The 15,936-nt window shown below is 48.7% G+C and overlaps 1 protein-coding gene across 1 annotated transcript in view; it reads left to right on the top strand.

The window, feature by feature from the left end:
- Positions 1 to 15,936, top strand: part of Slit3 (slit guidance ligand 3) — a 593,310-nt gene that overhangs the window by 479,335 nt on the left and 98,039 nt on the right. The window contains exons 12-13 of the mRNA XM_038326237.1: positions 3,890 to 3,961; positions 15,771 to 15,914. Coding sequence (XP_038182165.1) covers positions 3,890 to 3,961; positions 15,771 to 15,914 — 216 coding nt within the window. The remainder of the gene's footprint in view (positions 1 to 3,889; positions 3,962 to 15,770; positions 15,915 to 15,936) is intronic.

Below are 15,936 nucleotides of genomic sequence, written 5' to 3'. Positions count from 1 at the left end.
TATTTCTTCGGGGGGAAATTGATCTCGGGGAATATTTCTACAACTCACATGCATTATTTTTATTGATTAAGTGCCCAGCGGCTTTCCTAGTTATTGGCTTCTAATTCGAATGCATCTTTGACTCTCACCTCGCTCCCCCTCCCACCTCACGCTGCACAGTGCTGTCTCGGGGGAGACCAGGCTGTCGGGTGGAGAGAATGGTAATGGACGTCTGAGATGAGGCCATGGCCCACCACCCTTCCTCCCATGGTCTGTAGCCTTGTCGAGGAGGGCAGTACTTCCTTTGCTGATTTCCAGGCTATTCCAACCTTGCAGTTAGTGTGCAGAAAAGATCCACCCCATCTCATCACCCTTCCTTTTGTGGCTTTTTAAAGCCCTTATTTGGCCCAGTGGTAAGATTCAAAGCCCCACCCACCAAGGGCTACTAGACTCCCAGGCTAAGAAGGTTGGGAGTTGGCTCTTACTCCCTCAGCAGCTCACTCAGGGCATAGGCAGTCCTTCCGCCTTCTCTGCATGTTTCCTCAGGCAGAGTGGAGACAGTGATCCTTCCTTGTCTAACACACTGTGTGATTGACATATTATACCAATAACAATCATTGACAGCATTTATCAAGCACTGATTGTGACCAGGTCCTCTTCGCAGAGTCTTACGGGCTCGATCCTCCCAAAAACATAAACGGTGGAGTCTTCTGCCATGTAGCTCAGCTCCTTAACTGTTTCTCTTCCCATCTGTAACCCCGTCACCTCAGACTGTACCTCTCACCTGGTGATGAAAGAAAAGGTTCAGGGCTGGGGAGATGACAGTGCGTGTGTTACCTGCTGCTGTAGCTTAAGGACCCCCATACAGCTGTAACCCAGCCCTGCGGGTGGGGGGAGAGGAGAGTAGATCTCGGGAGCTCACCGCTCAACCACTCAGCTCACCAAGTGGAAAGGAATGGAGGAAGACACCCAACATCACTTCTGGCCTCCACACATACACACAGGTGAGCAACGTGCCATGCCTATCTACACACACACACACACACACACACACACACACACACACCGGCATACATCACAGAGAGGGAGAAGGGATGACAGAGCATGTTAAATAAGTGAAAAGCACTTCTGTAAAGACACCCTAATGGGTCTGAGAGGTAGGACTTGAGCCCAGCATATTTGGTCTAGAATTCCACTGCTGATGTCCGTACTATGCAGCCCATTCAGCATACACTACGTACTGCGTACGTAGTGACGGTTTCATCAGTTCGAACATTTATATCATCTAGTGCCTTGTTCCCTTCGACACCCCAGACAACCAAAAGGGTGTTCACGGGCGTGCAATCTGTGCTTTGCCCCGTCACAACCCGTTTGCCTAGTTTATGAACACGCAGGTAACGAGATGCACATATCCTCCCATCCCACTGGGCAGGGACCGAGGACAGGAAGTCCCTGATTCAGCTGGTGTCTGCTGCCTGCCGAGTAAATTAGTTTCATTTATCGAACAGAACATCTGGCTGGGATATCAAAGACGGGGCCGTGTGTGAGATTAGTGTCTGCTTATTGTGATGAGTGTCACAGAGAGGAGGAGACGGAGAGGCCCCTGCCACCAGGATCCCATCTTAACCTTCCCCTTCCCCTTGTCTGGTCTCCCTTAGCCGATATTTGGGGACAGTCTCAAGATAGTTGGACAATTCCTGTCTTGCAGAAGAAATTCGAAATCCAGTTGCCAGACAGGAAATTGGCCCACCTGTAGTGAACTCAGAGGTGCGTGCCAAGCATTCATTGAAGGGCCTCTTGGCTTTTGTTTATTCATTCCTCCACTGGGTAGATGCTTGCTGTGTAAGTGTTTGAGAGGCACTAAGAATATGACCAGCAACCAAACAGAGACTCCCCAGGGCTCCTGAAGCTGACCATGTAGGGTAACAGGATGGAGAGCGTTTACCCCAGACCTGTTCATTCATTCATACATTCATTCAGTGAGTGTTTATTGTACTAAACCTTGCTCTTTCTCCACTCTTGAGACCCAGCCATGGCTGTGCCCTGTAGCATCATCGCATTCAGGAAAGTTGAGGAAGAACATAAAAACTAAGCCTAAAGGGGCTGGAGAGATAGATGACTCTGCAGTTAAGAGCACTCACTGGCTGCTCTTCTAGAAGACCTGGGTTCAATTCCCAGCACCTACATGGCAGCTCACAACCAATTGAAACTCCAGTCTCAGGGGATCTGACATCCTCTTCTGGCCTCTTCGAGTCACATACATGGTGAACAGACATACACACAGGCAAACCACCCAGACATACAAAATATTAAAAATAATAATAATAAACTAAGCCTATAGAAATGTGTAAGTAGTATAAGCTACCATAAAGGTAAGTGCTAGGGAGAAGCAAAATAAGATAATAGATGGTAGAAAATCTTAGCTAAAAGACTGAGGAGACTTCTGCAGAGAGCGAGGTGCTTGGGCTCAGACATGAAAGGCTAATGAAGGTGATCCCTCGGGTGGGAAGCCACGCAGATCTGCAGGCGAGCACCCTCGAGGCTGACACATAGGCAAGCAGGTGACCCACTAGGTTTGAGGGTGTTCCATACCAAGGCGTGATGGACTGCCTGAGGACCCCTTCCCCAGCATCCCTAACCTCACCCCCACCGCCAGCAGCTTGTGCCACTCTAGAAGCTCTGGCATCCATTGAGACGAACAGGCAGTGGCATTACTACATTTGCCACAGTGAGCAGTGGGACATTAATATGAATTACAAATGTGAGCCCGTGCCATCATGCTGACTTCTATTTAGTCATTAATTTGTTGAAGCATTAATGAAACACACCCGCAGGCTGATGGAGAACTCACTCTTCACTCCCAGTGGCTTCTGGAGACGGGCGGCAGTGGGGGAGAGGGGGCCAATTTCATACTCTTTCGCCATTTCTTCCTCCTAATATTTGCCTCCTCTAATGTCCGTCAGCCCGGAGTCTTGATTTGAGTGGGAATTAAATAATTGCATAGCCCGTGTCCTTAGACCCGAGAAGGGGTTTTAACAGACGCAAACCAAGCCCTCTTTAGCTCTGTTTCCTGATCAAAGAGGAGGCTCGACCCCATGGACAGCAGAGTCTGTCAGGAGATGAAGCCGAGAGAGGCCCAGAGAGTCTCAGTTCTAGGTTTACGGACCTGCCAGGGGCTAGGTTTAAAAGGTGAACCCATATTCCTTTCCCAGGCTTCTTAACTCACCAGACATGAGGCCTCGAAATAGCAGGGGGGAACACTGTGGACCTCAAAGATGAAATGAAAAAAAAAAATCCAAGTTCCTTTCTTCTTAGATCTGAGAGAATGAGACAGGCGGATAGAGAGTGGAAGCTGCCATCATCTGAGACAGCGAAACTCCTCAGCCTCCCCATTGAGCCAGGGCACAACTCAGCAATGCCTGCACCATCTGGAGATGCCCCGCATCCCTGTAGCCCCCGCTGTCTAGATGGGTGATTAAAGAACTCCGCTCAGGAATTCCTAGGATGCAGTGGGATATTAAAAGGAAACATTCTATAGGCTAGCTCGGCCTGATCAATACCCATTGAAGACACAGGCTGGCCTCCCACACTGCTTATTTACTGTGGGGCGTGAGTCACGCTAGCAGCTCAGGAGGTACCACAAAGGGCCCGCTTCTTCCTTGTGGGGGTGATGTGCCAGACTGGGCTGAAGTGCAGCAGGATGGCGCCTGCCTTAGCTCACCTCCAGGACGGCACCTCCACCCACATAGGATGAACTGCCTGCCTGCCTCTGCCTCTGGATCCCTGATCAGAAGATGGGATGGATGTGGCAGCCCAGGGCGCCAGGTGACCTGAGATCTGGCACCCAGAACTGGCAGAGGTGATGGCCTCCCTTACGTCCTGCTGATTGCTGTCATTTGCTTTCTTCCAGGGTGCTCTATGGGAACAAGATTACAGAGATTCCCAAGGGACTGTTTGATGGGCTGGTGTCCCTGCAGCTGCTGTGAGTAGAAACCAGCTACTATTTCCATCTTTGTGACCGTTCCTTTGCAGACCGAAAATGTTTCAGCCATGCTCGGAAGCATTCTTTTGACTCGATGCCTATCCTACTGGCACCAAAGCTGTGCATCCCATCTCCCCTCCCCAAGGTTCGTTTGTGTGGCCCGAGAGGCAGAGAGTTGGCAAAGAACACTAGGGCCCAGTGTACGTAAGCCTAGATGATACAGTCCAGAACCCTGGCCCTAGTGTGTGTCAGGAATGGATTCGGGACTTGAAAGTGAGAAAGAAATCGAATCCTGCGAGAGGAAATGTCTTACAGGGGTGTAGGAAGAATCTAGGGACTACAGCCTTCTCAAGGCAAACGCCAGTCTGAAAGCTGAAACAAGGCATGTGACCTTGTGAGGGGTGTGGGTGGGGAGAAGGCATTAGAGAGAAGCCTAATCAGTCAGCAGTGTGACTGTCTGGTAGGAGAGGCTGAGGGCAAGTGTTTATTTCATGTAAAGGAAGATTGTTGCCTCAGGTTTTAAACTTTGGGCTTATTTATTTGTTTATTTTATTCTGGTCATTTGGGCTTAAATGTTTGAAGAAGATAACTGAACTCCTATGTGGAGAAATAAAGAAAGGGATTCAGCTTATTTTAGGAGGCTCGATGATGAGCGAGACTCATCCCCGGATTGTGATTAGGTAGTGGCTACAATGTTATGAATTGGGCACTGCGTGTGCGTGCAGGCGTGGGAGTGTATGCGTGTGTGCATGTGCGCGTGTGAGCAAAGGAGCGTATGACTGTCATAATTCCTGTTGGTATTAAGAACTGACCTTGAGTACCCTATGAGCATTGGAGAATGCCTACTCTCAGAGAGGTAAATGACTTGCCCTGTGTCACACAGCAAAATAAGCGTAGAAATTGAGTACTCTCATGGTCACATGTTTCTAAAGGCTTCAATAGCGCATGACAGGATTTCACAGGCCTTCATCTGAGTACAAACAGATTTGCGTGTAATTTTTTTTAATTGCCTGTCTTTAAACAAACAAACAAAAAAAATCCCCTCTAAGTCAGGCAAGGTATTGTGTACCTTTAATTTCGGGGCTTTCGGAAGCTGACACAAAAGGGTCATGAGTGTAAGGCCAGGCTGGGCCACATTTGGTCCATGACGGAGGAAGGGAGAAAGATGGATCACCTCCAATTCCCAGGGAAGAAGAGGCTCCAGACTCCCTGCCTCCCTTGTACAGTTAGGAGGTGCCAAAATCTAAGTTTATGGGCCAGATGGTCCAGCCAGATCTCTGAAAGGGGAGAAGGCGCAGGACCAAAGACTCTTAAGTAGTAAGGTGGGCACAGGTAGTTTTGGCTTGCAAGGACACTTCTAGAAAGAAGTGAAGACTTCCTCTGACCCTCCCATCTCATACCTTCACACACCCTAAATACCTAAGTCCCTGGGCAGATTGCCCCCAGGCTATATACCAATGCGAACCATCAAGAATGAAATGGCCATCAAGATTCTGGGCTGTGGCTCCATTAGCTCAAAAGCAGCGAGAAAAAAAAACCTCTCTGTTCCCCACATCTTCCTGCTTCTTCCTCCACTTCTCTCTCATTCTTCCTGGCTGTAGGCGAGCAGATCTGTGTTCAAAATTCCCCTGCCCTTCCCTGGCCTTTGAGGCTGTTTTGTAGAATGGCATACCAGGGCTCCGCAAGGATCTGGGTGTTTCACAGATGGTGTTCTTTGCTTCTAGCAGAGAAACTAAGTTACCACTGGTTAACTGGAGCCATTAATCCACAGAATAACAATAGCAACTGCCTGGAGGTGGGGGTACTGGAGAGGGGTGCTTTGGCCAGCCAGGCTGGTATGCATGGCCTTATATGATAGACACCGAAAGGAACAGTTCATGTCCCATCTCCACTAAGGAAAGACGGACTGGACATCAAAGTGCCGAGCACTGTGAGCGGTGTGTATCAAAAACTCTAGACCAGCATATTTTTAAACAAAGGAAATGTGTCCCCGCTACAAGCTGACAGCAGTCAGGAGGTTGCAAGCCCCCCCCCCCCCCGGGTTTGAAAGACAGGCCAGCTGAACAGCATCACTTTGAGCAGATGGAATTGACTAGCTAGGGGGTAAAGACAATGCTGCTCCCTCTGTGGAGACCAGGAGTTGACACAACTCAGGCTGGCTTGCTTTCCAGAAAGAACCCGCAGGCAGAGCAGGAGTCCATCATCTCTGGTTGCTGGCGTGCTGTTGAGCAGTTGGAAAGCAGGTCCCCATTAGATCGAATTTAGGGTTCAGCAGGCTGTAGATTGGATTTCTCCTCATTTGGCTGCAGATAGTCTGATAAGAAGGCTCTGATTAGAATACCCTGGAAGACTGGGTAATTGCATCTGCTTTGACTCCGAGGCCATCACTGGGAGTTTGTCTCCCCCACCCACTCCTCCCTCTCTCTTGAGTGATTGGTTCATCTCAAAGTGGAAATGTCCCTTCCGTGCCTAGAGGACCTGAATGTTTTCTTTCTGGCACTTACTGTGATACTAACAAGGACCAAGTCAATGTTTGTGCTTGCTTATTCTGTGCCCCCTTCCCTTTCTTGCTTGCTCTGGACTTAGCTGCCATCCTTCCAAATATGCTCAGTTCAGGATATACCCAGCCAGGCTACCTTGGCAATCTGCTTGCCATGTTCCTTTGGACAGGTGATCAGCACTATCCTAGGCATTCTGGGAGACTTCTCCAGGCAAGCTTTAGCTGTCCTGGAGTTGACCCTGAACTTGATACGTTGTCTTCTGAATCCTCCCGAGGGTTACATCCTTAGTTTAACATCCAAGATCTCAGGTCAAGTGAGCCTCAGGGCTACACACCCACATGCTCACTCACACACATACACACCCACGCAAGCACACACGTACATACGTGCATGTACACACACACATATATAGAGTTCCTAAACCATAACACATGCGTATAGATGTCCCGGCTGGTGCCGCAGTCCCACCATGGCTTTTCTGACAAATCTGCCTGTCTTCCCCTTCGCTGATGGCTTCTGCGATAAGTTCTCGCTGCACAGTTGGAAGTTGAAAAGCTCATTCTTAAACTGAACCTCAGAAGTCTGTTTTCATTGCCTTCAGATGTTTTTGAGTAGCTGGCGGACCTCCGTGTAATTAATCCTAGACGGGTTCGGTACCAGCAGTCATTCCCTGTGTAAAGATACACTCTGTGGTTTGCCTTCGTTGTTCAGGATGGGAGATAGTCTATCAGCTTCCTTGTTCAGCCTGGCTGCCGGGAAGTTTGGGTGAACCCAGGGAGGCACCTGAGAAGCCAAGGTTAGAACAGACAGTGTCACCCGCATGTAATCCCAAGTGTTTTCCCTCCACCCCCCTGAGCTCTTAGGACATCGGAGGTGATGGGCGTCTCGTCCTGTGTGGGCAGCCAGCAAGTAGACGTGCCCTAAGAGGCTGCACTTTGTAGCTTAGGAAAGGCAGTCAGTGTGTCAGGAGGGCTGTCATTTCCTTTTCTGATGGGCAGCTGCAAGCTGTGCTGTCCCAGCCTTCCCTGGGGAAAGAAGCTCGTTCACTTAACACTCATTGATTACATGGCATGCCTTGGGAAGTCACTGGAGTTGTGGTGGGGAGGGGGGCAGTGGCCTCAGAGATGGAGGCTTTTCAACCTGCTCCCGGAGGTTTGAAACCAAACCAGAATGCCTTCAGCCTAGGTTATGGCACCTGTTGTTCAGTTTTCTTGGAAGGCAGACAGAACCATTTGAGGCTCCTGAAGTTTGCCAAGCCAACATGCCAATTACAGAGCAGTGAACCCAACTTCACTCCAGATAGATAACATCCCCTCACACGCAGCTTCACGTGCACTGCCTGCTGTTGCTGCTGCTGTTGCAGAAGCAACTGCTACTGCCCAGAGCACCTAACAGTGATTGAGTAGTTAAGATGCCAAGTATTGGTGCTAAGCAATGGCGGATACATAGTCTCATTTAATCTTCTCAACAATGCTACAAGGAAGTATTTTGATCGAGGCCCATCTTACAGACCGGGAACTGAGGGTTAGTTAACTTGGCCTTGATGACTCATATATAAGTTTTAAGACCAGGAATCTAGGAGCTCATGTTTCCAGGGACACAAATGACGTTGGGTGGGAAGAAAGGGGTCCTCTCCTGCAGCAAAGACAGCTCAACTCAGCAGTGCATTTTTAAGGAGAGAATTCCTCACTTTGGTGTGAATCTGGCATTTCCTCAGGAAAGCCTTGAGTTTTGGAGTGTTCTGTGTAAATAGTTCTCTCTTCTTAAAGGCCTGATTAGTCACCAGGTGGCAATCATAGGGAGGTGACCTAGTTACCAGGTGGCAATCATAGGGAAGTGACCACCCCAGTACCTGTGTGACAGGGGGCAGACCAAGTAGAGCTAGGCAGGGTCACTTGATTGCCCAGCAGCTAGGTCATACCCCTCCCTGTAGGCCCCAGGTCTCAGCTCTTAGGAAAACCTTACCTGTTCTCAGGTCCTTCCTGTGTCACTGGAGTGGATAGATTGGCTGGCGTGTTTCCCAAACAGGCCACCGGATGGCGATGCTGTATGCTTTTGTTTCAGTTCCATCTGGAATCACCATGACAACCCAAGGCCTGTGACGACAGCGTAGCCATTAATGGGAGAGAAGGAAAGAGTCACCTCTGCCACCTTGCGAGTTGGAGAGGTCCTCCCGTGCCCATCCACAAGCACCAAGAGGAGGCTGGTCACGGCCAGAGTGCCTCTGTCCTGTGGCACCAGAAATCAGTCATGTCTTCCTCAATCTGGTGTCAGCAAGTTGCTGAAGGTCAAAATTAGCTCCCCGTATTTCATAGGAGAGAGGAATGTGAAAAGAAATTAGTCCTGTTACACTTAGTGGATAAAGAAACTTGGGGCGACAGAGGGTTAATTCTAATGACATCAAAGAGCAGACAGGCATATTAATGAGAGAAAGATGCCTGGAGATCCCCCAGCTTAGTCAGGGGGCCGTAATAGCTCCCTTAATTGGTATCCATACTAATACTTTATGCCCATGTGTAATAGCAAATACCTCTCTAGAGACACATAGAACATTTTAATGGCAGAGAGCCTTTATAATGCTTTCTCTAAAAAATGTTCTCCCCTGAAGGAGCCAAAGAAAAGGTCATGCCAGGGGCTGTTGGTACCATCTTTTCTCCTCCCATGAATCTGTGGCATGCGCGTGTTTGTCTAAGAGAAACTGATGCGCAGGTTCAGGAAAAGGAAGTTCGTGATGCTGCTGTTCTGGCTGGGCTCATTCCTGTCTCCCAGGGGTCGGGGGCTTCCTGAAAGAGCTTCAGCTCTTCTCTTGGAAAGCCCGCTGCACTCTCGCTTGACACTGGTTTTCTGAGAAGACATCGCACTCTCTGGAGTCTGGAGTCTGGTCTTGGCATCTGTGGCAAACACTCCGTAAAAAGGAGGAGTAAGGTGACCACCTCTTTCCACAGACCTTGGGGCAGGGGTAGAGAAGATAAATACAACCCAGACTGATAGCTCTGGGCCGCTGATCTAACACGTGGCTGGCTGGAGTTGCCAAGGTGATTTTAATGCAATTTATCACTAAACCCAACTCCAGATGTTAGTGTTTTCCAAACCCTGCAGTAAAGGCCTGTGAGGATAGGATATGAGCAAGGGTAGTGGCTATCGGTGGGGCTTCAGCGGCCTTGGGAGAGAGACTGCGCTCTTCTTCACAGATCTCAAGGGGCCCATCTTCTCCCCCACGCCCCACCCCCCACTACCACTTGAACCCTGAACAAATGAGGCTGCAAGCTGCTACTAGCAGTGAGATTGTCTTCGTCTTTTCTGAGAGGCCAGGCCAGTCTCCTGGCAGGGCATGAGTTATAAGAACTGTTTCCATACCTGACTTGGGGTATTTCCTTCCCCACTAAGCTCCGGCTTTGTGTCTCCAATCCTGCTTCTCCCAGAGGCGGCTGTTTCTGGAGAGGATTATCTCCCAGCAGCATCTTTATGTTGGGTAGTCGATGGGAGGAGAACTAATGCCTCTTGACATAAAACATATGCACAAGTCCAAAGTGCTCCCATGAGCAGGGGGTGGAAGCCGCGCCGCTCTCCTCTCAGTCCTCCAATGGGAACATGGCTCTTCTTGTTTTACGTTATTGCGAAATCATCACTAAGGTTTGATACGGAAGTCTGCCTCTGCGTCCTCCTAGCCTTTGGTGACTCCTGCTTCGTCTTAGTGAGGGGATAGATAGCAGGGTAGCAGAGTGGTTAGACTAACGGACCATCCGCAGGTCAGGGAACGCTACTCCGTTATTTTATGCCTTTGAGACCTCACAGTGTCATCTGGAAAGTGGAGACAGCAGTTACTGTGGAGGGCTGTGGAGGATTAGATAGTTGTGAGGTGTCAGTACGAGGGCTTAGTGTGGACTGATCTGTCAGATACCCATTCCCATCGCCTCATCAGCCTCTCAATATGCACATGGTTCCTGAGGTTCCTTGAGTAGGTTGGCCCAGAAGCCCCAGAGTTAGTTCTGCTCCGAGGACACTCGTGCACAGTTGGGGCGGGGGGGGGGGGGTCAGTGTTTGCAGCTGGGAAAGAGGCCTCTGGAATGAGGCAAATGACCATCCCAGTATAGAGGATGCTGTTGTCTCATCCCAGAATGCAGGAAAACTTCCTTGGGAGGAGAATAAAGAGCCATGAACACCATCTCCCTCACCAGCACCTAGCTAACCCTAAACATGGAACCCCAGCCTCACAAAACTACAAGATACAGAAACTGCTACCTTCTCTGAGTTACACTAGGGAATATGCCAAACTGAGATGCCACCCTACTTTCAAGAAGCAAACAGGATCTCCTAGACCCAGATAGGCCTCTGTCTACCTAAAGTGTACCCCATACACCTCAAGGCAAGTAAAGCTAGGCATAACCAGAGATAAGCAGTACAGATAAGAGAAAACGCATGTAGATTTTAGGCAGAGGACGGGAGGTGAGCTGTGCAGTCACACAGGCTGAGGTTTTACTCACTGTTGGGGAACTTGACCAAGTCTGTGGTCATTCTGACCCTCAGATTCCTTGTCAGAAAGGCGAAGGTGATCGCAACGCTGTTACGTGGTGTGGCCACCACAGATGACGCAGCCTTCTTGCCATCATTTCTAAAACTGTTTACATTACTGATCCTCAAAGGAGGATGAACCAACTCAGATCAAATATTGTAGAGGTCTTTACTCCAAAGAAAGAGGTTTAAAACGAGCCCGTGTCCATCCTCTAATTGCTAAAGTCCATTGCAGGTACAGTTTGAGCATTCCTAATTCAAAAAGCCTAAACACTCCGAAATCTGAACCTTTCTGATCACCTGTATGACATCACAGGTGGAAAAGTCCACGCTTGACCTCACGTGACAGATCACACAGTCAAAAACAAAACAAAACAAAAAAAGCATGTAAAATCATTATAGAAAAGGTTCTGCAGGCCTTGGATATAAGGTGTGTATGAAACATCAATAAAAATAGATTTGGGTCCCCTCCCTCAGCTCTCTCATTATACATACACAAATATTCCACAGTCTGAAGTTCCAAATACCTCTGGTCCCAAGCATTTTAGATAAGGGTTGCTGAGCCTATAGTCTTTTACTTCTTCTTCTTCCTTTGGTGCTTTTCAAATGCCCTCATCTCTTGCCCATGACCAGATAACTCAGAGCTCCTTTTATGGCAGCCAGACCGAGTTGAGTAGCTGCCAGGCTTCTTCCCCCAAAGAGAAAGAGCAGAGGCAGGCTGCTCGATCTTGCCAGTGCTGAAGTTCAGAAGGCCATCCGCAGCGTCTAATTCTCCATAAGCAGCTTAATTTTATCTCTCCCGACACCTCCTCATCATGCCTGGGTGGGGCCAAGCAGCTGGTAGAGGATGACTGTCCAAGAGACTGCGCCCTTCTCTGTCTTCTTCTGCCCCCTGTTTCGTGACCGCTGCACCCTGAGCTCTGATTCTTAGTAATTCGGTCAGCCTGGGTTGTTTTACTATTTCACCTCTTTGCAAGAACATCTCATGCTGAGAGATGTAGGAGCAACAGGGGACAAAGGAGCACCCAGGCGAGCCAAGGAAGCCAAGCTGGACCTGGTGAATAAGTATCGCCAAGATCCGCACAGTCTAGATAGACTCTATATGTAAGGCAGAGTTGCTGCTTCTCTGTCCTCAGAGCCATCTTCCTTGTCTGATTCAAATGCTTTCAGAACCAAGTATCGCTGTTGGACTCATGAATCTGGACTAGGGTGTCAAGTCCAAAAGCCTTCTCAAGCCAGGAAGCTTCAGGGGAGGAGGGTACACAGTAGGGAGGCATGAAGACTGTGGCAGAGAACATACATCCTGCCTGTGAATGTGTCCACTGCACAGCTGCCAACACCAGAGTCATTGCCAGGGGCTTTGAGATTTGTTTTCTAAGAAAAAGCAAAGATCTAATGTATGTGTGAGCGAGTATATGTGTGTATGTCTCTGTGTGTGTCTGTGTGTGTAGTATGTGTGTGTGTTGTGCATGTATAGTATGTGAGTGAGTATATGTGTGTGTGTGATATGTGTAATATGTGTGAGTGTATGTATGTGTGGTGTGTGTATAGTGTGTGTGTAGTATGTGTATGTGGTGTGTGTATAGGATGTGTGAGTATGTGTATGTAGTATGTGTAAGTGTATGTGTGTGTAGTGTGTGTAGTATGTGTGAGTGAGTGTGTGTGTAGTATGTGTGTGAGTGTATGTATGTGTATGTGTGTGTAGTGTGTGTGGCATGTGTGAGTGTATGTGTGAGTGTATGTGTGAGTGTATGTTGTGTAGTGTGTGTAGCATGTGTATGTGTGTGTAGCATGTGTGAGTGTATGTGTGTAGTATGTGTGAGTGTATGTTGTGTAGTGTGTGTAGCATGTGTGAGTATAAGTGTGAGTCTGTATAGTATGTGTGAGTGTATGTGTGTGTGGTGTATGTAGCATGTGTAAGTGTATGTGTGTGTAGTGTGTGTGTAGCATGTGTAAGTGTATGTGTGTGTGTTGCATAACATTCCTAACTTCTGACAAATAGAGAGGTCTTACTGTGAAATGGTAGAAAGACTGGGTTCTCAGGCCATTGGCTAAGTCATCCTGGTATCTTTATGGAATAGTTTCACATTTCTGGCAAGATGGTGCTCTCAGAGGCCTTGAATATCAATATTTAGAACAAATTGTTTACAATTACTTAAAAAATAAAATACCCAAGCATACTGGCACAAGTCTTTAATCCCAGCACTCAGGATGCAGAGGCAGGCGAATCTCTTTGAGTTCTCTGCCAGCCTGGTCTACATAGAGAGTTCTAAGACAGCCAGAGCAACATAATGAGGCCCTGTCTCCCCCCAAAATTCATTCATTCATTAACTAATTAAAAATATAAAAGTAAAATAAAAGCTTGTACAGGACAGATCTACTTCTGACCGGGTGGCTAGGCTATTTTCTGCTCATATCTGCCTCCTTCAAATGTTCCCACCTAGATTGACCTTGACCACAATTTAATACAGAAATCACAGGAAATTGGGAGTGGGGGTTACAGAGGGGATGGGCAGATGGGCAGGGTAGATAAGGTATCCATAAAGAAGCAGCTGAACCCCCAGAGACCTGGTTATCGTGATGCCTCCCAGCATGCACTGGGAAACTCTCCTGCCCTGACCTTGAGCAAAGCCCTCGGACTCCGCTTCAGTTTCTTCGCCCGTAACTGTGAGGTGGCGCTGCCCATCTGCCCAGGTTACAGCCAGAATAACGGGGTCGGGAAAGCACTCTGGAAAACAAAGAGTATTCTAGCAACGTGAGCTCTTTTCCCCACTCTGAAGCAGGAGGACATCTGTGTGGACCCCAGGGACCTTGCCTGTGATTAGCCAGATTAAACAGGCAGTTCTTCTTCTGCTTGTCATGGCCACAGCTGCCTGCCAGCACCTGGAGCGCTCAGGCAACTGTAAGGGAGGTGGGCTTCCAGCAAGGGAGGGGAAGTTGGTACCCAGGGGAAGCTCTACCGGCACTAACTCCGGTCCCTGTGGACTGTGATACATAGACACTCCTGAAGCAAACGGGTCTGTTCTGAATCCCAGGTCCTGTTCCGAATTCTGGGTCAGTCACCACCAAGGGAGCTAGCTCTAAGCCTGCCTTGAGAACTGATATTTAAAAACTCAACATTTTTACTCTGTGGTTTCTTTTCCTCTCATTCAAGAAGGAACGAGAAATGATTTCACCATAGTTTCAAGGACACAGCCAGTCAGTCCAGAGTTATAAGGGAAAAGCTCAACACCCAAATTTGCCCAACTTAGCAGCTCTGCATCCTGAAACTTACCTGTGACAGTCAGAGCATCTGCTGGACCAATGTCTCGCCCACTTCCTATGTCGTTCTGTGAAGGAGGGGACAGTACCAAGAACTATAGCAGAAAGGGTCCCTTTGTGGGTAGGAAAGATGAACCCAAATCAGAGCTGCCTTCAAGGAGAGACACCCCTGATGTTGCTTATGAAGTTGGGTTATGTGCCCTAATAAAAGATAAACATTAGTAATGAATGGGGAAATTGATGATATTACTTTTGTGTTAACGTAGATCATACACAGGGCAAACAAGAAAACTAACCAGTATCCTCAAGTTACAGACTGAGGTGAGTGGCAGGAAGGAATTGTTATAGGGCTGTGAGAGGCAAAACTGGGATTTCAGGGTTCTGCTGAGGGTGAAGGGGTTCAGGGCAGGCCTCCCTGAGGAGGAAGAAAAGGTCAGAGCAGGCCTCCCTGAGGAGGGAGAGAAGGTCAGAGCAGGCCTCCCTGAGGAGGGAGAGAGGGTCAGGGCAGCCCTCCCTGCGGGTGAGAGGGTTGGGGCAAGTCTCCCTGAGGAGATACCATTTGAGCTGTGAGTCCAGCCTTTCCCAAAAGGGGTATAGAAAGGACTCAGGGTCAACCATAGAGTGACTGAGGAACAACAGCTGGTCCAGTGGGGCTGGAGGGTAATGGATGGACAGAGCAATCTTCTTGGACTGCCAGCCCCCAAATCATGACACAGAGACTTGTTATTATTATGACTGCTCAGCCTTAGCTTTAGGCTTGTTTCTAGCTAGCTGTTTTTTTTTTTCCTTCAGCTTTTTATTAGACCAATCAGATGTGTGAGGCAAACAAGGTGAAACAGTAAGATATCTTTACATTGTTAAACAATTATTCACAACACAAACAAATGTACCACATCTTGACTTAAATATTCTATTCCACAACAGATGGAGGTATGAGGTTATGATAAAGGCAAGAAAGGTGATTGCGCGCGCGCGCGCGCGTGTGTGTGTGTGTGTGTGTGTGTGTGTGTGTGTATGTGTGTGTGTGTGTATGTGTGTGTGTCTACGTGTGTCTACACAGGGACATATTTCCTCCCCGAGAGGATGGCCTATAACTTTCATCAGACTTCCAGTGAAGTCAGTGACCCAAACAAGCTCCAAGGAGTTCTCTGACTCAAACATTGTCCTGACTCCGTCTACTAAAGCCTTACAATAATTGTACCAAATGAATTTTTTTAACCCTTTCTGATTCCTGGAAGCTCTGAATTCTAAAGCAGAAAAAATGCAGTGCTGGGCTCTACTCCCAACTTTTCTCCAAGGCTGCAGGACAAGGCCAGGGGCAGGTGTGGTGGTCGGATGCATAGCACAGCATCCATGGTGATGGGAACAAAGTGAGGAGGGTCTAGTTAGCCACTGGAAGCGGCCTCTGTTTCTCTGGGCTGTGGCAGAAACTCAAGGCCACAGGGATGAGGGATGGCCGCTTTCCAGCAGTCCCAGCAGGTGCAGCCAGCCCTTGCTCCACTGGCAATGACCAGAGGCCTCTCTTCCGCCTGCAGCCTCCTCAACGCCAACAAGATCAACTGCCTGCGGGTGAACACCTTCCAGGACCTGCAGAACCTCAACCTGCTCTCTCTGTATGACAATAAGTTGCAGACGATCAGCAAGGGGCTCTTCGCTCCTCTGCAGTCCATCCAGACTCTGTGAGTACACAGCGGCAGACCC

Source organism: Arvicola amphibius, chromosome 4 (assembly GCF_903992535.2).
Source record: "Arvicola amphibius chromosome 4, mArvAmp1.2, whole genome shotgun sequence".
In the NCBI taxonomy this organism is placed as follows: domain Eukaryota; kingdom Metazoa; phylum Chordata; class Mammalia; order Rodentia; family Cricetidae; genus Arvicola; species Arvicola amphibius.
The sequence above is the reverse complement of the archived record's forward strand: the minus strand, read 5'-3'. Positions and strand labels throughout refer to the sequence as shown.